Genomic DNA, 24,173 nt, shown 5'->3' on the forward strand with positions numbered 1-24,173 from the left:
TAGGACATGTGGTAGTTTATGGTAGACATCAATACAAGGTCGTGTATAGTGTAGGACATGTGGTAGTTTATGGTAGACATCAATACAAGGTCGTCTATAGTGTAGGACATCAATACAAGGTCGTGTATAGTGTAGGACATGTGGTAGTTTATGGAAGACATCAATACAAGGTCGTGTATAGTGTAGGACATGTGGTAGTTTATGGTAGACATCAATACAAGGTCGTGTATAGTGTAGGACATCAATACAAGGTTGTGTATAGTGTAGGACATCAATACAAGGTCGTGTATAGTGTAGGACATGTAGTTTATGGTAGACATCAATACAAGGTCGTGTATAGTGTAGGACATCAATACAAGATCGTGTATAGTGTAGGACATGTGGTAGTTTATGGTAGACATCAATACAAGGCCGTGTATAGTGTAGGACATCAATACACGGTCGTGTATAGTGTAGGACATCAATACAAGGTCGTGTATAGTGCTGTACATGTAGTTTATGGTAGACATCAATACAAGGCAGTGTATAGTGTAGGACATCAACACAAGGTCGTGTATAGTGTAGGACATCAATACAAGGTCGTGTATAGTGCTGTACATGTGGTAGTTTATGGTAGACATCAATACAAGGCAGTGTATAGTGCTGTACATGTGGTAGTTTATGGTAGACATCAATACAAGGTCGGTGTATAGTGCTGTACATGTGGTAGTTTATGGTAGACATCAATACAAGGCCGTGTATAGTGCTGGTTGTGCTTAAAGTGGATAGTTGATTTCATTGCAAAGTTGTGTATTATGCTAGAAATCTGACAGTAGATAGTCAATGTCAGTACAAGGTCGTGTATTCTGCTACAAATCTTTGACAGTGGATAGTCGATGTTGGTACAAGGTCGTGTATTATGCTAGAAATGTGTGACCATCTATACTTGATGTGATGCAGTGTTTTTCATCTCTTTTTGTCCTAAATGTCAAAACATGTCTGTAGCAAGTAGAAATATATATTCGTGGTTGGTGTATGTCGACTTTAGATCTGTAATTTGAAGCACTAAAGCTGTGTTGACAGACTGTCAATTTCAGCATTAGGTCATAATTTATGTTTATTACTAGAAATGTGTGACATTGGTTTACTTCCCATAACGTATATTAGTCGAGATGTGTTTGTGGATATTTCATTTCAGTCATGTTTAACATTTATTTGTAGAGATGTTTGACTTAAGGTGGTTGCCTGCCTAGACTAGTAGTAGTGATGGGTTGTGGTTTCAATATTAGGCCATGTTTGCCATGTATTAGTAGAGATTTGTGACAGTGGTTAACTGACCTATAACATGTCACAGCAGAGATGTCTGTGTTAGTGCTACCCACGACATTCTGGGTTACAATTGGTCTTCAGTGACCCATGCTTGTTATGAGAGGCGGCTAACAGGATCAGGTGGTCAGGCTCGCTGACTTGGTTGACACATGTCATCGTATCCTAATTGCATAGATCAATGCTCATGCTGTTGATCACTGGATTGTCTGGTCCTCAATTATTTACAGACTGCTACCACATAGCTGGAATATTGCTGAGTGTGGCGTTAAACAACAAACCAACCAAAACAGTGTTGGTGCTGTAGAACCACATCAAGACACTCCATAGGATTTGGACCGTGTGTGGGAGTGGAGAATCTAAACTGATTACAAACTGAAACAGAAATACTCACAAGTGTATGTTTCCGTCCCAGGAAGGAAGTGCAAAATGAATTGGGATGCAGATATATGATTTGAGTGATTTCCTCTTTCTAGACCTTTGATATGGTAAGCGAGAGCGTGTGCCTTGCCTAGACTCACACCCTCCTCCGATACCTGCCAGTCACACCCTTCATCACTGATGACACCTACAGCCCACTAGAGACTGGCTCCATGGCTCCTAGCATGGTGGTTCACTTGCTTACATTACTGATAACTAAGTAGGGGCATTTTGTGCAAATTGGGACGATATCCAAGTTTTGTCTGCAACCCATGATTATTCAAGAGGTGTTACCGGTTACAATTTAAAATTCTAATGCATGTGTAACACATTGCTGGTATGTTGTGTTTTTCAAGTCACATATAATTTTTAATTTGTTGGCAAAGTTTGTGTAAAGACTAGGAAACTCAGATTCAGAAATAAGCAACTGATTCCTATGACGGGAAAGGCAAAACTCTTTGCAACCAGTCCAAACCTGCTAAAATAATGCCAAAATACAAATTCAAACTGTACACTTGGACGGTTTTCAGATGCGAGATCATGCAATCCCAAGCATCCTGGGGCTGTTTAGGTTTGCTGCTGTATTTTCTAAGTTCTAGGGACCATTTGTAACTTTTAATATCAGTGTTTAACATCTAATATTAGGTCCCTTGGCCACCCCCTTCATCTGAAACAGTGCTTGATCTCAGCTGGCACTGGCATTTTTGATGACATCAAATCTTATTCAGGTATCTAGTTGATTCACTGGCTGACCATACTGTTACAGGAAGGAAATTGGTATTTTTGTGAATTTCTTTTTTGAGATAATCCTGAAATAAAGATCTATAGCAGCTGCCTTTTCTCAGGCTATTCCTGATTCAAACTGAAGCATATAATGCTATTGTTAAGGAATTGTTGAGCTGTTCAAATCTCCATTTTCTTTTGACAATGCTCAGAATCTTGTAATATTGTTTGGACAAAGCAGATATGATAATGACTTTGGGATTGGCAGTGGCAGCCATGAGATGTATTATTTGTAAAATCTCAGTAATTCTTGTGTCACCTTAGCCACCGTTTTAATACAGTTATGATAATGAACCTTTTTCCCTCATGACAGACGCGTTTCAAAGAGCGAGTTTCTGTATGCGATATTAATAAAGGCTTAGTCTTTATCAAAATTGGATCAAGGTTGCTTTTCCCACTATACAAGTCATTGAGGCTGTATTTTTCTCTGGTCCGTCTATGATTTCCTTATCTAATGTCAGTCTGTCTGTCATTGGACGTGTCTGAGGCCGCCATTGTATGGTCAGCGCTAGCCATGATTACAGATTTTCTGGACACTCTTTCAGCTCGAGTAAAATGGGTGATCACAGTCCATCACAAATCCCAGCCAAATCATCTGGCATTGAAGATGGAAAAGCCAGCGGCAACTGTCATTGTTTCGTAATGCATCACATCCTTGTCAAATTAGACAGCATATCCATTGATTGGCCAATCCAGCACACATATTACTGTAAGTCAGATCGTGAAGAGTTGACTGTAATCAAACACCTTCCACTACTTTCTACATGGTGGTACTACATCACAATTACGTTTCCTGAGAATGTTATTTGCTTCTTGTAGACAGAACTTTACCCTTGTGGGTGTTTTCCTGGCATTGCTAGCAGGTATAGTTCACCTCGGAGACTAAGATTAGAAAGAAGTGTCAGATTGGTAATGGCCAATATTAAAAAAATTACTCAAGGTGTAAAAGAAAAGGGTGATGGTGTTTAGTACCGCAGCCTACAAGACAACCACTGAAATAGATTGGTGTATAGGCCTATATTCATTGAAGCAGCCCTACAAGCTTGCCTGAAAATGCGCAAGTATATATTCATGGCTTTCTCTGGACGATTGGCAGAAGGAATGCATCTCTTGGGGACAATTTGGGAGAGAAATGAAATAAATGGTTCACAGGTCAGCTTGTGCCAAAGTCTCCCTTTTAAGTTCTGATGTGCATTAAATGTGTCTGAAGTCATACACTTGATTCTTTCCCATATGGTGCCTGTATATCTGATCCTAGCCCCAGAATGATCTACAAGGCAGGTTATGGGCAAAGATTTTTGCAGACATGCATGGTACGGACAAATTCTGTTTGCCTCAAATCCAAGACATCAACACCAACAAAGAACGAGTCATTCATATGCTCGCAACTTGAATGATTTATGTTTAATTGGAGAGTTTGAGTCAGACCAACTCTGCTCAGAAACCTTAAACATTCACTGGCGTGTTTTCATAGGACTCGAGACAGACAAATACAAATGTACAATGCTTTTGACAGTTGAATTAGCAGACACACGTCTGCTTGCAAACCTTATCACCGACAAAAGTATGTTTTCAATGAACTTGTATCAGACATATGCAAGTTGACAGCTCTTGTGCATTTTGCGGTATTTCGGGTGACAGTCGCATGTATTTCATTCAAAGATGCCCAAGATCAAATGCATATGCATACAAGAGACGGACTATGTTTGGGAGCTGTCTGACTGTCGCTATGAGCATGTTGCCTTCAGGAAGGAATCTGCCCGACAATGTCCGTGTCTTCAGGATCCATTGTCCCGCTAGTCCTGCTATTGTGCAGTTGAGTAGGGGATTAGGTCAGCAGCAAGCCCTCCTCCTTGCTGCTCAACTCCGTAAATGAGGAAATGAGCATGTGGCCCCTAGGGTCTCCTTTCCCCTGACCAGGGCCGGCTCCCGTCATGTCTAGGAGCTGCTTTCTGGCTCACATATTGCCACAGCACATGAACATGATGAATCCTGGCTGCGCTGCACACTTCAGTGACAAAACAGATTGAATGAGGTAGAGATTGTATCAAATGGATTGCAAAAATATCAAATCTTGTGGAAAGAATCTGTTTAAGAATTGTTCATTCATTTGATTTGAGTGCAAATTTATCAGGAGTGAAATGAATCGGTGCTGGGTGCAGTAAACAGTTTTATGTGTTGATGTTCGTCAAGATTGATCTGACTGTCACTGGAGATGGTATTTAGAGAATGAATCTGAATGTGTGCCAGAGCGTTTGTTAGTATGTAGCTGAAAAAGGTATGTGTCAGTGTATCTGTGGCCGAGATACTACCACATGCTGTTGGGGGGCAGTGGTAGACACAGAGGCAGACGTCAGAACCAATCCGACCCTCTGTGCCCTGTCTGGCTCCTGTTGTTGACAGCCTCATATCAGCCGGGTGACATTTAATATCAAAATTTGTCAGTGCAACTATCAGGATAGATAATGTTGGCAGTATCACATCATTCAGGCGGAAGAAGACGACCTGACTAATGGTTTGATAAGACTTACTACTATTTGTACTGGGTGATCTGTCATGAACGCAAAATCTGATGTTCGCCATCACATATGTTCGTGCTTTGAAATATCAGGCTGAAGAACATGATTTTATCTTGGACAAAATATGTGCCTTAATGTAGCATGCGTTTGACATGACATGGTATTTTCTGTGTGGTATTTGTAGATGTGAAGTTTCGGTGGGTTATTTGCTTGCATTTCATTATTGAAATTTGATATTACTTCAAGCGAATGAGGATTTGGATGTATGTTTCGTCAGGTTATGATCTACGAAAGCAGGATGTCCAAAATATTTGCGTTGGTTCTTTGTGCGCTTCAAAATTACTTGGTATAAAGTGAGGTATAAGTCAGCTCTGTGAGGATTGTATTAGCATACTATGATGACTTAGAAAAGAAAGAGGTAGTGTTGTGGAAAGATCTAGTTTACTCACTCACTCACTCACTCAGCCGACCTGCGAAGGTCCGGGTTAGAATGAACCTTCAGTAACCCATGCTTGTCGTAAGAGGCGACTAACGGGATCGGGTGGTCAGGCTCGCTGGCTTGGTTGACACATGTCATTGGTTCCCAGTTACGCAGATCTATGCTCATGTTGTTGATCACTGGATTGTCTGGTCCTGACTCGATTATTTACAGACCGCCGCCATATAGCTGGAATATTACTGAGTGTGGCGTAAACCTAAACTCACTCACTCACTCAGCCAAACCTCACTCACTCAAACCTCCTTCCATCACTCACTCACTCAAAACCTCCTTCCATCACTCACTCACTCACTCAAACCTCCATCACTCACTCAGCCAAACCTCACTCACTCACTTTAGGCTGGCAGTTTCAGTGAGTAATGTTTTTACATTATTTGTAAAGGGTAATATCAATATTTGAAATGATGTCCCAGAGCTCAGCCATGTTTCGTTCCTTGAGAGGTGATAATAGAGTGATTGGGCTGAATGACAAGCAGGAGAATTAGGCCAATAACAGTGGAGGGTCTGTATGTTTGGCAGCGTTATCACGAAACCGAGTGATCGCTCAAGTCGGTGTAGTTGCACGGTGACAGATGATCTGATCACCATCAGGATGGCAGGATGTCCCCCCAGATAACTGCACTGCACAGATTAGTGTCACTTCATGAGGGGTACAGGGTGCTGGGAGGGGCCGGGGTGCAAGACACAAATAGGTTTAAGGTACAATACTTCGGTAAAAGTCACAGGCGAGAGATCACTTGGTGGGTCAAAGGACCCCAATGTCCATGAAAGAATACCTGTCCATTCCAACCTGAACAGACATGCATATCATACCACTTTTCCCTATCATACCCTATCACACCACTTTTCCCTTGACGTAGATTTGAATTCAAAATGTAGATTTTGCTCCTATTAGAATTGCAGGATCTGCCTCTAGAATGTGTAGATGTGGAATAAATGTAAGGTGGCATGCAATAAGGGAATACGATTTGGAATGTGGAAATATGTAGATGTGATTGAAGGGGAACATCACATAAATGGTGGCATATACGAATGGGATCTAACGCTGCTTCGAACAGCTGCATTTCAGTCCAAAGAATGAAAGCTCGAAACACAAGTGGCAAACACCATGAGGGCATGCTGTCAGACCTAGGGCCATCAGCACAAATCTGGCTCTCAATCCATGACCAGCAGATCCTGGCTTTGTTAAGGGATGCAACTCTGCACTATAGATGAACAATCTGACCATGTGTAGATATTGGATGAATGAACACATGGATGGGAAATATACATGTGTAGACTTTGAATATGTAAACATATTAAGGGAACATGCTGTCATGGAATACGTGAACATGCAGATATGGAATAAGTGAACATGCAGATATGAAATAAGTGAGAATGCACATGTGGAACAAGTGAACCTGCAGATGTTGAATAAGTGAACATGTAGAAGTGGAATCATGGATCAGTGTTAAGGAATAAACAGTTCAAACAATGTTCATTTCAGTGTCCACTCTTTCATGATTTGACAACAATAATCTTTTTTAAGCAAGACCAGAACAAAAAAGAAATAGATGAAAGAAGCCCCATTTGAAAGCTATTTAGTATCAGGTTACCATTCACCAGGGTTTGGATCAGTATCTCCATTTGAAAATGCAGAACATATTCGTATCCCTGAAGCTTGGTTATTTTTTCACCTAAGATAGATGCATCCTACCATTTTTTTCTGGTCAGTGTTTACATGTTTTCTCCCGGTTATATGTTCTCTCATTCAGTGGACATCCATCTTCCAAAGCCATACCTAAAGCGGCCACATCTTCGCCTCGATTCAAGTGAAACTCAATTGAGCACTTAAGAATTTGGGTCACCAACTTCAAAGAATCATTTGCCATCTTGGAAAACAACCGTGCACTCTGTTGATCTTGTACTGCTCCTGTTTTAATGAAACTCAATTGATATTTCCTTGTGCGTCCTATCACCAAGGGAGTCAAGGTCCGATTACATGGTCCTTCCTAAGGGAAATGATAAACATTTCCTACTATTTCCCTTTGGATAAAACTTGACTGCAACTTCCATTAAGAGAACCGATATCGCTGGTCTAGCAGGTCACGGAGCCATCTGTATTAGTATCACTTACTGTGGATGTTTTTATGAAGATCATCGGATTAGGTCAATCAGTTCCAGAAATGACTTTGCAGTATAAATCAAAACGTTGGGCTATTCCGTTTAAATATTTGTAAAGGGTCTCTTCATCTAAGAAAGAACCTGACAGAAAATAGTAGTAAAAAGATCAATAACATAGTCCTGAATATTTATGTGATGATTGAAATCCATGTACCAAACACAGTCTACATGCTTTGTGTGAATCACATCCACTGACTGCTAATGTACACTATTTCTTATAGTTTTTGTTGGTAAAAGATGAAGAAAGTATGATTTTAAAAAAGGAATAATTTACTGGGTTGTAATGTGAAAGTGGAAGTAATGTCTGATAGAAGTATGGTTTTGCTGAAGGGCTGTTTCATAGAAGAAATATATTATTTATTTATATTGTTTATTTGTGAAGAAACATGTACTGGGGCCCATTTCACTGTGCAACTGGAGTGCTATAACTGTATTAGTCTGTATTAAGGCATAGGAGTCTCGATGGCTTTAGAGGAAAGATTGGTTTGTGGACCAGGCTCAACTGTACAAAGCAATCTTAACGCTAAGACTAAGTCTGTGTTATGGTAGAAGAGTTAGGATGGTCTCAATGCTAAGACTGCTTTGTGCAAGTGTAAAAATGCTAAACATTTTGTGCCAATCGTAAGAATGCAATTGTCATCAGAAATGTGATAATGTCTTTTATAACTACAATAATTTATGATGCGACTCAATGGCTGTAAAAATAATGTCAAGGAATCATAATCCCTCCAAATGAATTCAGTTCTATGTTATTGTGGGTTAGGACATATTGTAAAGTCTTCTGAAATGTCTGTTTATAATATTCATGTTAACAGATTGGAATGCAGGTTTTTCTAAATCCACAATCGTGATGAGGACATCGAAAGAGCAGCAATTTAAGGAAATCCAAAATAAAACCCAAACTCAAATAAAAACATAATCAAACATAAAGTTAAAAATAATCTCGGACCTGGGTGAGTGTATGACACAGCTGTTACAGTAACGAGAGTGGTAGATGATTGATCATGTCCCCCAGTACACTGACAGTGGGACTAGCGGAGGGTGGGGCTACCATAGGGATTACCAGCCAGGCTGGGATGGTCAGTAATGGCGGTTTAGTGCACGGGTAACATTTGCCGGACACCCCTCTGCATAACAATCAGGCAGCCTGACAGCCCTTGGGATAATTACTGTTGTTTAATTGAGGCTCAGTTGAGCTTGGTAGGGACAACCTGGGTCCAGGGAGTCTGGAGAAACTGCGACTAATCAGGACATTAACGTAAAAAATATCCTATTAATGGCGACATTTTGTACCAATTTTTTTTGTAATGCTGTAGAAAGCAAATATTTTGCCACACTTAACATAGGGATTATTATACAAATGCTGAAAGAAAGGTTGAGTCATGTTTTGTTTCGTAGTTTAATAAAGAAACGAGATTATTTTTTGGGTTGAATTATTTAACAAAGGTCTTGGTTATGAGAATAAAATATGGAGGATCTGCTTTTAGTTTTGCATTAAAAAATTGATGTGCTGATAATTGGCGGTAGAGGCTGTGTGTGAGAAGCACTTGGGTGAGAGTCGGGCTATGGCGTAATTGGTCATCTTGATACCGACGACTGGTTACACCACTGCCTGGTGGCTTGCCCAATGCCGCCCGCTCACTCGCTCGCCGGCTCTTCTCGGCCAACTGATCGGTAATATTGATCGTGCATGTGAGCTGTACATCGAGTGTGTTGTGTAACTCTATCACCCTGACATGCTTGCGGCCATCGCTGGCTCCTTCCCCTTCCCCTCTTGCCATTCTCTCCTCGTCCTTTTTCTCGCGATGACTTCGGAATACTGTTTGTTTGCTGACCTTGTCGTGCAAAAAAACAAAATCACCTTTGGTATTCCCTCGACTGCAGCCATTGTGCCCAGTGACAGTTCTGTCGTTTGACACACTTGGTGAAATACATGTTGCCATCACCCATCTCTCATTGCGAGGGCGCTGACTGTGTCACTGCGATGGCGGTTCAAAGTGCATGTGGGGGATAATTGTCTGTAATAATGGTCTTGTGACCTCATTGGCTATTGATAGGTCTATTATCTGCAGGCAAGGCGCAATAATAAAGGGTATGCAGTGTATTGCAATTACCTGCACCGTAATGGGAACGAAAATGCAATGATATATATGTTAACAGTGTAGACTCAATTAGCCCAGTAGTGAAGCTGTATACTTATACATAAATACAACTGTTTCTCTAAACAAGCTCGGCTGAAAGAAAACGTAAGGTTTATTTAATATTTGTTCAAGTTGATCTCCTTGAGCAAATACTATAAAGCAATATGATTACCCCATTAAGTGATGCGAGCAGACGGCCAGATTATGATCAGGCAGTGAGTTGTGTGGCAACTGGGAGAGGCAGAGTTACCTCCCTTATTCCCTCCTGGCTGAACAAGGCAACTGTTTGTCGCATGATAAGGAAAGGGCATGTTTCTGGACCCCCGTGACCTACCACTGAATCAGTCAGTGTCTCTGACAGAATGCCATGGCATTATAGTAGTTCTATTATTTTTACCTGGTTAAAGCTTTTTTTGAAGAGAAACTTGATGAAAGTAAGAGGCACAAAAGACTGACAATGTTGTGGCCTTGGGGCGAAGCTTTCATGTTCTCAGGAGTCCATCTTTCAAAGGCTAATACCAAAATTGATACGTTAGACTCGAGTATCTTTTAATAAGCATCATTTATTGGATTCCGTCCTGCTTCCTATTGCTTCATTTCAGCAGAAATATGATCTTATGGCAAGGAGTTTTTAAATGAAATTCAAACACGCTTGTTTCAACTTGAAAGATATAGACGATACAGGCAGCAGTTGCTGTACAAAGCAAATGATTACCTACTGCTCGTTCACTGCTAATATGCTACACTGTAATTATCTCTGTTTTCATTCAGTCACAAAAAATCTAATTGCTTTTGTCATGTTTGTTTTTTCGTTTCATCTCCTATTTTCCATGTAATGCTGGGGTAATGAGTTTAACGGGGTAGATTTCTAAATTGATCCAATGTTTGAAGAATAGACTCAAGTTAAACCAGCCCCTAGTCGCACATGAGTAATAAAACATTGTCATAAAACATTGCCGGAATGCGTGGACCAGTAACCATGTCGCAGACGTGCGGTGCCGAAAACTCGAGTTGGTTAAGTGATCACCAGGTGGTGACTCTGCACTATGGTGGTATAATAACCCATATTAGAGTCCTGGAAAAGTGCTACCATTTGTGTATCCAAATACTTCAATCTTTTTTCTCCCGAATTCGTCATGATTAATTATTTTCGTATTATGAAATGATATTGTGAAATGATGTTGTGCTGCTCGCACCACATGTGGTTTCTGGTTTTCTAATTCATAAAAACACCATTTGTACCTTGCTGTGATTCCGGGATCTTTAATTGTTCTTGTTTGTTATTTCAGACAAGTCAGCAGCTCAGCCCCCTGGCCTGGAACAAGGGTCCCTTGGGTTCATTATGCCTCCCTATTATACTAACGGTGCTTCGATGGTAAGTCCAACCAATATTTGCCCTTCTCCACAGATTCAAGTCACATACAACACTTCGTTTGTGTCTCCTGCTATTTTTTGTTAATAAAATCACGTTTTTGAACGTTTAATTTTTTTCAGGTTGTAAGAAATATCCACTGCTGTATTTGATTGGATATTTTTTTGTCGTGAATCACTGCTAAGTGTTGAAAAAAACCTATTTAAAATGCCACTGGAACCAGTAAAGTGTTACTCAACATTCTATATGACATTAAAATTTAACTCTACATTCTGTATGGCATTAAAATTTTGCTCCAATTACTAAGTGACATCAATTAGTCATTTGTGCAGGAAAATAGATGTGAAGTGAGTTGAATTCACGATTCTTAGCATGAAGAATTCATGTGAAGGTGTTGTATGTGACTCGGCTCGAAGCAGTCCATGAATCACTATCAGTTAGCATGACACCTTTAGAAGCTGCCTTGTTTACGGTAAGTGATATTCCCATGTTATTGACGACTACAGGAATCATCAGTGCTTTTATATGTTTAGTGAAGGATTAGAGAAAATACTACTGTTCTGACAACATATCGTACCAAGCTATCCTTTATACCACAGCAATCACTTCTGATAAGTTGTCAGGTGAACGTTTTTAATGTGGATACCAGCAAAACCTTTACGCTAAAACTGATATAGACTTTCGAAGTTTTAAGTGACACGGGACAATCGTACCCACTTGAGTTTATTGAGTTTCGCGCTGTATGAAATTCTAGAAACTATGTGTCGTGGAGCATGCGTGTATTTTTCACATGCTAGCAGCTTCGGTAATGTTACTCAGCATGTCCCATGGCTTAAGAGCTCTCCAACAATGGGCAAAAGAGGCTCTCATCTCACTGAAAATAATCAATAACTAAAATTTAGGAAAGAAATGCTGACCCAAATGGAGACTTGGTTAATCATTTGAAGAAAACCACATCTTTTGTGCAAGTGGCCTGAAGTCTTGAGAACAGAAATCAATATCACTCGGCTAGTGTTTTGAGGGAAGAGATCTGAAGAAGAGAACGACTGGCCATTCCTCCATCTTATCAGTAGCCTTGCATGACGGGGGATGTATTGTCTTGTGGGGTAGAGATGTACACCACCCTAGACCCATCGCTTTGTACGCTGCCCTGACACCATCGTATTGTGTGTTACCATGACGCTGCCATATTGTACGTTATCCTGATGCCATCACATTGTATGTCATCCAACGCTATGACATCGTAGAAGTACAACTGGCTATGTTATCAGTGGCCGTATATGACTTTGGGTGTGTGTGAGTGGTGGTGTGGTCTGTGTGAGTGGTGGTGGGTGGGTGCTATATTTGTTCACCACCCTGACACCACCACATGTAACATGACCCTAACAATGGGCATCAGCTCAACACCATCACATTATACACATTTTACACCACCCAGTCCTCGTCCAGCCTCATGGCATGTTTTTCTCATGGAGTATTCTTGTCCATGTTCTTGTGCCTCCCCTGGGGCCAGCTCTTACCCACCCACAAATATTAATATGTCCAGTGCCAAATGCTGCAAGTAGTTACGAGGCAGCGATGTGGAGGGTCTGTGGCGCCATGTTACTTCATACAGTGTTTAGTCTCTGTCACCAGTCCTTGTCTGTTTACTCAGGAGAGTCACCATCAGGGTTGTTATTGTCTGGCTGCTACATAATTGTTACAAAGTTCAGAATTAACAAATAAGTATAAATAATGCAGGGGAAACATTTTTAAAGCAATCAAGCAAATACTAAGATAGGTTAACTTTCAAAAGTTCGATATTTATTCTTGCCTGAAGGATGCTGTAAACATGGGCTAGGCAGATTGCTTCAGGTGGGTAGGCTAATACGGTGTAGGCGTCCTGTAAAACTAGACATTACAGTGGGTACTTGGTTGGTAATCATCCAAGGGGCATCAATTCATCTAAGACCCATCCACAGGACATCATTTTGTCTTCCATCCATCGTATTCCGTCTTCCAGGGAATCATTCCTTGTTCCAGCCATCGTAAGGACATCATTCCTTCTTCAATCCATTGTAAAGGAATCATTCCTTCTCTGACCATCCATCGTATGGGAATCGTTCCATCTTCCAGCCGTACAAGGGACACTTCCATTTCCACATCCAAGGGGCGTCATTCCATTGGCCACCCATCCAAGGGGCATCATTCCATTGCCCATCCATCCAAGGGGCATCATTCCATTGCCCATCCATCCAAGGGGCATCATTCCATTGCCCATCCATCCAAGGGGCATCATTCCATTGCCCATCCATCCAAGGGGCATCATTCCATTGCCCATCCATCCAAGGGGCATCATTCCATTGCCCATCCATCCAAGGGGCATCATTCCATTGGCCACCCATCCAAGGGGCGTCATTCCATTGGCCACCCATCCAAGGGGCGTCATTCCATTGCCCATCCATGCAAGGGGCGTCATTCCATTGCCAATCCATCCAAGGGGCATCATTCCATTGCCCATCCATCCAAGGGGCATTATTCCATTGGCCACCTATCCAAGGGGCATCATTCATTGGCCACCCGTCCAAGGGGCATCATTCCATTGCCCATCCATCCAAGGGGCATCATTCCATTGCCCATCCATCCAAGGGGCATCATTCCATTGCCCATCCATCCAAGGGGCATCATCCATTGGCCACCCATCCAAGGGGCATCATTCCATTGCCCATCCATCCAAGGGGCATCATTCCATTGCCCATCCATCCAAGGGGCATCATTCCATTGCCCACCCATCCAAGGGGCATCATTCATTGCCCATCCATGCAAGGGGCATCATTCATTGGCCACATCCAAGGGCATCATTCCATTGCCCATCCATGCAAGGGGCATCATTCCATTGCCACCCATCCAAGGGCATCATTCATTGCCCACCCATCCAAGGGGCATCATTCCATTGCCCATCCATCCAAGGGGCATCATTCCATTGGCCACCCATCCAAGGGGCATCATTCATTGCCCATCCATCCAAGGGGCATCATTCCATTGCCCATCCATCCAAGGGGCATCATTCCATTGGCCACCCATCCAAGGGGCATCATTCATTGGCCACATCCAAGGGGCATCATTCCATTGCCCATCCATGCAAGGGGCATCATTCCATTGGCCACCCATCCAAGGGGCATCATTCATTGCCCACCCATCCAAGGGGCATCATTCCATTGCCCATCCATGCAAGGGGCATCATTCCATTGGCCACCCATCCAAGGGGCATCATTCATTGGCCACATCCAAGGGGCATCATTCCATTGCCCATCCATCCAAGGGGCATCTTTCAATGTCAAATTTAAAGGGCATCATTCCATTGGCCACCCATCCAAGGGACATCTTTCAATGCCATCACAACACCCAATCCATTCCCTGTTCAGATATCTGGTGCCATATTATCCTTGCTACTGTTAAAAAATGATTTTGTGATAACAGCATTCTGATTCCTTAATATGATTTTTCGTGGAGGATTATGGCAATTTTACTGATTTCAGTGTTCAAATTTTTAATCAAATTCTAGAAGATTACAGCTATGAGTTCAGGCTCTTTTTTACACCTAGCCCAGCTTGTTTTCGTGTCTTGACTTGGAGAACAGTGTAAGGGGGGGTAACTGCTGTCCAGCTCAGGTGGTCGTTGCAAAACAGAACACTTTCCCTAAAAACATTGTTTTTTAAAATCATAATGTGATCATTTTTGCCAGCTGATACTTGAGGCACGGTTATGCCATTAGATGTGTGTTTTCTCCAGAATATCTTAAATGTGATGTCTTTCATAAAGAGTAATTTTGTAAAAGCACCTTTATCCCCATAAAACACAGCCCAATTATGAAATCTTTTTCAACAGTGATGCATAACAAATTCTTTAAATATATTTGATTGTTTTTATTGACACTAATCCAATATTGTCCGAAGCAGATGACTGGAATCAGGAACCTGACACCAGTCATTCAATAAAACAGCAAGGTTACAACCAGTGAATCGGCTCACAAACACAGCAACGCTGCAAGTGCAGCTATTTAGTGTTTGTGTTTATTGAAGGCCTGACATCTGGAATCAGGGTTCCAGTCTCGTCCGTGGGCCTGGTCAGCCTATTGGCTATTGATCCGGACAAGCTCAATAGCCGGAGTCATTCACTGGGCATGCTTTGTTTGTTCTCCTGGTGCACGTTCATTGAACCTTCCTTCCAACTGCCTTCAATATTGGTAATGACCATACAATCCTTGCTGAGGTATTAACACGTAAGCCAGTTAGTGGGCTCTATGGGCAGTTAACACACTTGCAGTCTAAAATTAAATTGTTTGTATCCTGTGGCCCTGATGTTTGGGTATACTGGTATTGACACGGATGATTATTCGTGAGATGATGTCTCGACAAGCTGTGAAGCTGGGATTAATATTCTCGAACATGTTGTTATATGACAAGCGGTACTTTTACTCCTGTGTAAGATGGTGTCAGAGCTGTTTATGCATGTTACGGACTAGGAGAGAGTAATAAAAGTATAGCAGACTGAATAAGAACCTAAATCTGGGTCATTTTTTTCTGCTGTGTACTTTCAGGAGGGGAATAAAAACAAACAATAAATCTTTGGCAAATGAGGAGAGAAGGTCTTCCGAGAGAAATATGGCTTGATTTTTTTTGTCTTTTTGTAGTGAAATAGGAAAACAAGTTAATGACAGTGTAGGGATGACAAAGGTTGGTTAGGTTTCCAGAGCTAATTCCAGTGTGTTGAACCTGTCCTCACTGTGTGACAATGCTGACTGTGGATGTGGGTCTTCCCTACCTCTCCCCAGCTCCCATCTTCATACACTACAACACCAGGACACTGGCTCCGCCTATGGGCAACCTGCAAAAACTGGATTTGACAGAAATTATAGGTCTTCTAAAGCTATTTGGGGATTAACATTTTTTGCGAGGAAAAGTCAAGATGTTGAGATCCTACTTGCTCTTTTTTTTTACGGGTAAAAAAAAATAAATTATCCTGCTATCTCAGTGGACTTAATTCAGTTTAAATGGTTACTTTTTCCATTACTATAAGGCTTACTGTTGGGTGGTTAGAGGACAAGGTTCCAGTAGTACTCTTTAAAGAGTTGGGTGGTTAGAGGACAAGATTCCAGTAGTACTCATCACAGAGTTAGGCGGTTAGAGGACAAGATTCCAGTAGTACTTGTCACAGAGTTAGGTGGTTAGAGGACAAGTTTCCAGTAATACTCATCACAGAGTTAGGCGGTTAGAGGACAAGTTTCCAGTAGTACTCATCACAGAGTTAGGCGGTTAGAGGACAAGTTTCCAGTAGTACTCGTCACAGAGTTAGGCGGTTAGAGGACAAGTTTCCAGTAGTACTCATCAGAGAGTTAGGCGAGGACAAGTTTCAGTAGTACTTGCACAGAGTTAGGTGGTTAGGGACAAGTTTCAAGTGGTACTTGCACAGAGTTGGGTGGTTAGGTATTCTTGTCACTTTGTCACATTTCTTCACAGATGATTTGTCATTCTCATAACGTTGTACTAATCATGCCTAAAGGTATTAAAGTCACCATGCCAGCGATGCACGAACAAAGCCACTTTAATCCCAAACACTGTTTTCTGATTTTATTACCAATGTTACGCCTTAATTCTTTTGTTGACGTCAGAATGTATGGAACACTATCAAGATGTAACTGTTTAGTAATGAACTTAATTATCAGGCAGCCATATCGAAATGACTCAGCCACCATGATTATTCCAGTTCTGTGATTGCTGGGCTTACCTGTTTTATTTACAGTACTAGCAGAATCAAAGCACCATCATGATGTGGACGCTACTTCTTTCTCACTCTTAAATGCAGAGTTGCTTCCCTGTACAGTAACAGGATCCTCTGATCATAGGCCAAAATTAAATATTCAGGATGAACTGAACAGATTGTTCCAAGCTTTAAACAAAATGCACTAAAAGACAATACTTGTGTTCCATTGATCCGGTAGAAGTGAGTTGGTAGATAGTGTTTCAATGTTTTGGAAAAAAATTAAACAATGTTTAAGGGTTGTTTGACACTGATGTTGCAAAGTATCAATAACTACAAATATTGTAATGCTCAGAAACAGAAGCTCTTTTCTCCTTATAAAGGGGCAGTGTGGTAGCTTGATGGTTAAAGCGTCCGCTCGTCACGCTGAAGACCCAGGTTCGATTCCCCACATGGGTACAATGTGTGAAGCCCATTTCTAGTGTCCCCTGCAGTGATGTTGGAATATTGCTAAAAGCAATGTAAAACCTAACTCACTCACTCACACTCCTTATAAAACATGGGCACTGTAACAGCAAGCCCCAGTAATGATAATAAAACTCATCCAGGCCATAAATGAATTATGTCCCTTCAGCTTACCCGAAACACAAATAATGTTGTTCGGCCTAAGCATCAACATCCCCAGTACACCGTGCTTGTGCATGGACTGACTACACAGGAATGTGATGATCATTATGGCCGAAGTACTTATGTGGTGGGATTAGACTAATGGCGTTTCATCATCATACCCAAATGGTATGGATTGATCAGAACATTATCTTGCTGTCCCAGGCCTTATTATATCGCAGACTACCTTCATACTGCTGTGTAATTGCTGACCTGGGTAAAAGTCTATTTGCTCTCTCCCTTAAATATTATACCCTGAGCGGGGGGAGATTATCTGGTTTAAACTTTCAGCCAATCCCTTGTTTTTAACTTTAACCTGAGGAATGACATAATTTCATCATTTTGGCGGCTTCTTTAAGTTTTTATGGCCAAATATCTTCAAATTATCTGGAAGATATATCTTGAAGCAGTAAGCATAAAATTCAGGTATCATTTTCCAGGTTAACACTCAGGTATAGATAAGAAATCAGGTACGAGTGTAGTTGATCATGAAGCTATGACAGGCAGTAGCACTTTCACCACCATGCTGTCTGTCTAACAATCCTCCTGATGATCCGTCTTCGTTTGGAAAACCTAATGACATTTAAATGTGGTGAAATCTTGGAGGGGTTCCTGGAAGTTCTATATTGGATTAGAGATATGGTCATGGCGTCATCTAAATCCTCAATTTTCTGGGGTTCAGAAAGTTTTAATAGTCAGAAAGTCTGATTTCTATCTGTGAAGTTTAAATCTGAAGGTTGATCAATGTGAGACGTTTTCATTTTTTCTCTTTGATTATTATTATTTGCGGTTGAGAAGAATGTAACACCCTAAGAAATTGCTCAAAGATGCAAATTTGCGAAAACCAACCTTGACGTGTCTAGCATATGTCACTTTTTACACAGAAATAGTCTTTTTTAGATGGAATTATATGAGCAAAATATTAAATATTGTATTTTGTAAGATTTGATTATGGATTGAGTGTGAACCTCGATCACAAGTCCCAAGCGTACTTAGACGTCAGAGCAAGTTTTCGTCTCCACGTGTCACCATCAGCACATGTCAGACGTTATTGAATTTCAGTCAGTAGACTCTCAACAAAAACTAGCGTCTAGTGTTCCCTGTAGGTGAATTACAGTGTAATAAAGGTTGTGTATACTAACACCTTGTGACTGACGATGATCAGGATTTGTTCTGCTTCGCGTATTAGTCGGACGCAACTTTCTCATCTCTGTAAACTGAAGATGAAACACCTTTTACAGGCACTCTTGAAGGATGTGTGTGAAAGAAAATTATAAGCTTCAAAAACGATTTTTCACCTAACAGTTATTATAGTTACATTTCATCTATGAAGTCTGAGGACGTGAAATGCAAAGAAAAAAAATAATTTTGACTTTACAAGAATAGGGAGATTCATTGCCAGGATTAATGTGAAAATCTAATGTAGATATCTATGGGAAATAGCTAGTTTCATCTTAAATCTAAGAGGGCACCTAACTTTCAGCTTGAAATACAGGTTCATGTATAACGTGGTAAAATTTAAGATGAATGATCTAAGGGGAAAAGGACCTCAAGAAATATCCGCTTCATTTCGACCACCTGGCCCTACCTAGTTTTTGCTCAAGACCCTACCCATTTTGTTGTGGCACATAAATAAAACATTCTTGACTTGACTGACCCTATTTCATCACGCTTTAACCATGGCAGCCCATACAGAGGCAGTCTTGACTGAAGAAAAAGAATACTGTTACCGAAAATGTAATTCGAGACATCAACAAAACTTTGAAACAATTAACATTGCCTATCTACTTTCTCTTAAAAAACTGTAAGTTACCATGGAAATAAAGCAAGTAATTTTGCTGAGTTTTAGCTGCTTGAACAGTTGTTTTGAGCACTTGTAATATGGTTTATCTGATACACTTGTGAGATTGTGCATGCTGATTGAGGATTACAGATTAGGCAGTACTTTAGCTTGTCAGGCATTATCTTTCACGGGACAAGATTGGACTATGAAGTTACCATACATTTGCGTAATCTTCTTATGAAATTTTCTTGAAATACTCAGGGATATTAGGAAATAAATGCTAATGGTTTTCAACAATTGTGAGGTTCTGAAGCAAGAGAGTAAAAAAGCATAAACAGACAACAGGTGAGAAAAGGAATTTGCTCTAATCATTACTGAAACAGGCTTTCAAACAGAACTGGAATTGACTAAATATTTACATATTTAATCAGTGAAGAAAGTTATTTGATTTTCAGCCTGAAGCTTTTGCATAATTGTTCTATCTAATCACATTTGTTTTGCTGAGCAAGTGTATATATGTATATGTGTTGAGAAATGACAAAAAAGCAAATAATGTTTGACAGGAATTGCCACAGCTCTCTCTCAGATGCTGATGTGTTGGTGGATAGTTTAAAAAGTCTTTTTTGTCCGTCATGATATTTCAATCATTTAGACTTAATTGATTTTATCTGAAAGTGACGTTAGTGTGATTTTATAGCTGTTCCTTCAGTGACAATTTGATGCTGAAATAGTTGAATGGCCTGTGTTAGTAGTCGTGAGAATTGGAGGACCAGTATTACTGCCAGGGGTGACAGGCGGCTTTTCTTGGCAGCTCATCTCAAATAGTCCCACTGTGTGGGCAGCTGAGGTACAGCTCAACCCTCTTCACTAACTCTGTGTGTGTGTGTGTGTGTCTCTCTCTCTCTCTCTCTCTCTCTATCAGCCCACGTTACCTGCATGCCCTACCATGTGAAACACCTCAAGGTAACTGAACGGCCAACAATTGGGGGAATACGTAGGCCATTGATTTGGTGAAGTTGCCTGCTAACACCAATACCAGTAGCTTATACAAGTGTGAGAGAGAGAGCGCATCATCTGTGTATGTAACCCGGAGCAGCTTGCTGTCTGTCCACCGTTGTTGTAAGGAAGAGGTAGCCCCTCCAGTCTCAGTCTTCACCCCAGTGCGGAGTAACAGTACACTAGTCCACCGCGGACAGCAGCTCATTCATCCCTCCTCTGTCTGTCTATCTGGCCAGCTAGGGGGACCTGTGCCACCTCCTCTTCCACCTCTGGCTCCTTCACTCTGCTACACCGTTCTCTACTCCCCTCTCTCTCTCTGAGCGGGCTGGCAATCTGTCAAGTGTCATAGCCTAGCAACTGACATGATATATTACCTCCACCGTCACTGGGGGTCGGGGTCAGGGGGCCCACTCGGCTCTCCTCCACTAGACACTGGCAGTCAAAACACTAATGGAGTGACGGAGAGGGATGTGGGAGCCGACTTCAATCAAAGCATGTGTTCTACCTGTAGTGCAGCAGCAGCCGCCGCCACTGCCGCCGCTGCGGCATCCCTCATGCCTTTTGCGGACAAGATGCCACCCGTATGTTGTCTCTTACCGGAAACTTGTACCCTAGGATGTATCCTCGACCTGGTAAGAACTTTAAACAATGTTGATTTTTCATAATTTCTCGATGTACATCAATGGATTCATATCTTGTTGGTGTACATCTTCGTGTTTCCGAGGAAAATGGCCGGTTGTCGTTTGGATGAATGAATCGTCAGTGCGATAATGTTGTTTATTAATCATATATTGTTAAATGACAGTGAATGTTGAAGATATATTTTAGGAAAATGAGTGGGAAAAAACTGTTACCTGCCTTGAAGGTGTGACCACTGAAGTCAACTGCCTGTGACTTGTCAGCTGTTTCAGATGGTGTTTTACTGAACATTCGGGTTTATATTTGATAATGACATGACATAGAGCCACCCCTAATCCACCCCATTCTACCTGTTTTCCCATGCTCGGTGTTGAATAAGCTAATTAGAAATTTCATTACATTATCAGTGATTTAAACTCTCTCAGATAATTTGGTGAGTTTGGGATCAATTTCATTTTGTTAAAAAAAATGCTTTATAAAATTACTTGTTAGTGAGCCCATTGTGTTAAATGAATAATATAGAATCTACATGGTGGCAATCATAAAAATATTGGTCACATGTTTCATTGGTGTGGTGCTTGTTGATATTTCTTCTGTGGATGAGTGTCACAAGAAATACTTCTTTTGACCGGAATATTTTCAGTAAGTTCAGGCAAAAAACGTTAGGAAGGTTTTTTAAAAATAGGAAAATTTAGTATCGGAATTTTTCCACATGAGAGTGAGATGTAGATAGCAAGATACAGAGGTGACAGGTGAGGGTGAAGAGGGGTGGGGTTGAAAGTACCTCGCAAATTTTAAACTCTGATACAGAGTTCTTATATAATGTTCATCAAATGACATCTCCTAAGTTTATTTCATTCACCTATCACTACTTAATGAGTGTTCTAATGAGAAATTCCAATTTAAGAAAGTTCTTCTCCCTAACAGGGCCTCAGGAAGTGAATTAGCATTGAGGCCACCCATGGTTACATGTAGGCTGGGGCACTGTTGGGTTATTTTCTCGATATTATTCAATTCTTCATGGCGCTGAAGGACTCTTAAGCCTCTTATCACGGTTGTCATGCATAATATTGCAGATTCCATAGTCCAATTTGACTAAAACACACTGATTTGGTCCCCCAAATTCAAGTGCAGTTCATATTTAGAGACACATCCCTGATGTACCCCTGCAGTCATTTGCTTTGATGGACGTGTGTCACAATGGACCAGTCCAAGTTGGGCTGTTTTCAAGGGGAGGCTGGCATTCCTTCACTGTTTCCTGTGAATGTTTTACAGAACAAGTAACATTCCTGAACACTAATACCGCTTGGGGATGATAAAACAAGGGCATAGTTATTGTTTGGCGTGATTGTCGGTGTAAGATAATTACACCGAAGGCCCAGGGAGGCTGAGGAATGAATCCTGGTCTCCCTACTCCAGGCTGACCCAAGTGCCAGGGAAATTTTCATTTTTGTCATGCTCTGTAAACTTGACACGAAACATCAATATCCATTGCGGGAGTGATTAATGATCGGTGTAACCAAACAAAAACTCTACAATTTGAGGCGGCTGTTTCAGTAAATCTTTGTGATATTAATTCGTGGCAGTCAAATGGCCATTGTAGGCAAGTTTAAATTGGCGGGAGAGGCCTGATAGTATGTGCTTCTGGCACCTGGACATAGGGAAGGAGAGAGCAGCCGATTGAGGAATGGCCCCCACACACCACCATAACACTGACACCTAAATAATCATCCCTTGTAGTAGATGTTGAAAGTTTATTTGTTATATGTAACGCGGTTAAAGCATACTTGAAAGTGGCGATTCAAGCAGATCCTGCCTTGAAGCCCGTCTGCTTTCTCAAATGTCCCTGCGAAACATCTGTAATGTTCCTCAAACAGAAAGTGTGGGGAAACATATTTTCTTCAAATAAACAAATCTGAAACTGTTTGTTGAAATACTGATCATGTGTGAAAAAGTACGATCCAGTGTGTAAGCGTAAGAAGTTAGCTGTATTTTGTCAGAAATGGCAGAATTACATGATTGTGGCTGTTTGTTAAAACAAATCTTCAAGGTACTGAATTTGAAAGGCAGTAAAAACTTCTCTGAATTATTTGTAAAAATGCTTATGATTTAATCAGTCTTATTCAGTAACGAAATGTCATTCAATTTACTTTTAGGATGCTGGAATTCTGAAACTTAAAACTTCATGGATTAATGTTGAAATTAAATAAAAATTCATGCAGAATTTATTGAAATTAAAGAGAAAAAAAACAGTTTAAACTGGTCCTCTATTAAAAGGCAATGCCTGTTAGAGATTGGTCACTCTTCTTAAAAAAGGTACAAATTCCAATGTTTTTGGATGTATTCGATCATTAGGGAAATTGTATAAATATGAATGTTACTTGTATGTTAATCTGGCTGTTTTCCGTGAACAGGAATAAGAGCTTCTGTGTTCATGCTAGTCATATGTTAATGGCATGTGCTTATAACTATCAGCTTATAACTTATATCAATATTCAACTCCACAAACATCTTGTCACGTTTAAGTTTCTGAGCAAACTTGGTCCACAGTAAATGAATCATGACTGCTAATGTTGGTGTGGGTTGAACAAATAGTACGTCAAATAAAAGCTCTTCCTTGTGCAATTAAAAGCAGAATTTTTCTTCTAATTTTATGTAATTGACATTGTAATTCAAAATTAGAATTATTTCAATATTGTATCCTAGATAATCCCCCGCTGATTTGTTGAGTTTAAACTTTTCACATTTGGGAGTGAGATATGAATCCATTTATGACAACAATTTGATGCTATCCCATGACGTGATAATTTATTCATGATAACTGCTTGAGTGAAGTTATGAGATAAATTTTACAATCTAAAATTGATGATTGTTTTTTCCAAAGTTCATGAGAAATATCACCTTATCTTCTCCCAACTGTAGATGTTTTTACAACAATGATATATACTAGATCAAAAGTTTTATTAAATCTGTGGTAAATCATTTCAATCGAGAAATCTGTATTGAGCATGTATGTTCAACAAATAATAAAATTCCTTACATACCTTACAGCAGTTTTTCTGCTTAAAAAACCCGAAATCTGTATTCAAGTGAATTTGAATTATTAAGTCATTTTCCAAATTGATATGCTTTTGTGATTTTGTTT

General features: G+C 40.6%; 1 protein-coding gene across 7 annotated transcripts in view; it reads left to right on the plus strand.

Annotated features, from left to right (window-relative positions):
- LOC124284145 (protein pangolin, isoforms A/H/I/S-like) overlaps positions 1-24,173 on the plus strand; it is a 68,721-nt gene that overhangs the window by 23,258 nt on the left and 21,290 nt on the right. For 6 of the 7 annotated variants that reach the window (XM_046720204.1, XM_046720209.1, XM_046720202.1 and 3 more), the window contains exon 3: positions 11,120-11,205. In XM_046720204.1, the coding sequence (XP_046576160.1) occupies positions 11,120-11,205 (86 nt within the window). Of the gene's footprint in view, positions 1-11,119; positions 11,206-20,480; positions 21,022-24,173 lie in introns of those variants that run through there. The other variant, XM_046720206.1, reaches the window with a different exon arrangement.

This window comes from Haliotis rubra, unplaced genomic scaffold, assembly GCF_003918875.1.
Source record: "Haliotis rubra isolate DU_JTF1 unplaced genomic scaffold, ASM391887v1 Scf33, whole genome shotgun sequence".
Classification (NCBI taxonomy): Eukaryota; Metazoa; Mollusca; class Gastropoda; order Lepetellida; family Haliotidae; genus Haliotis; species Haliotis rubra.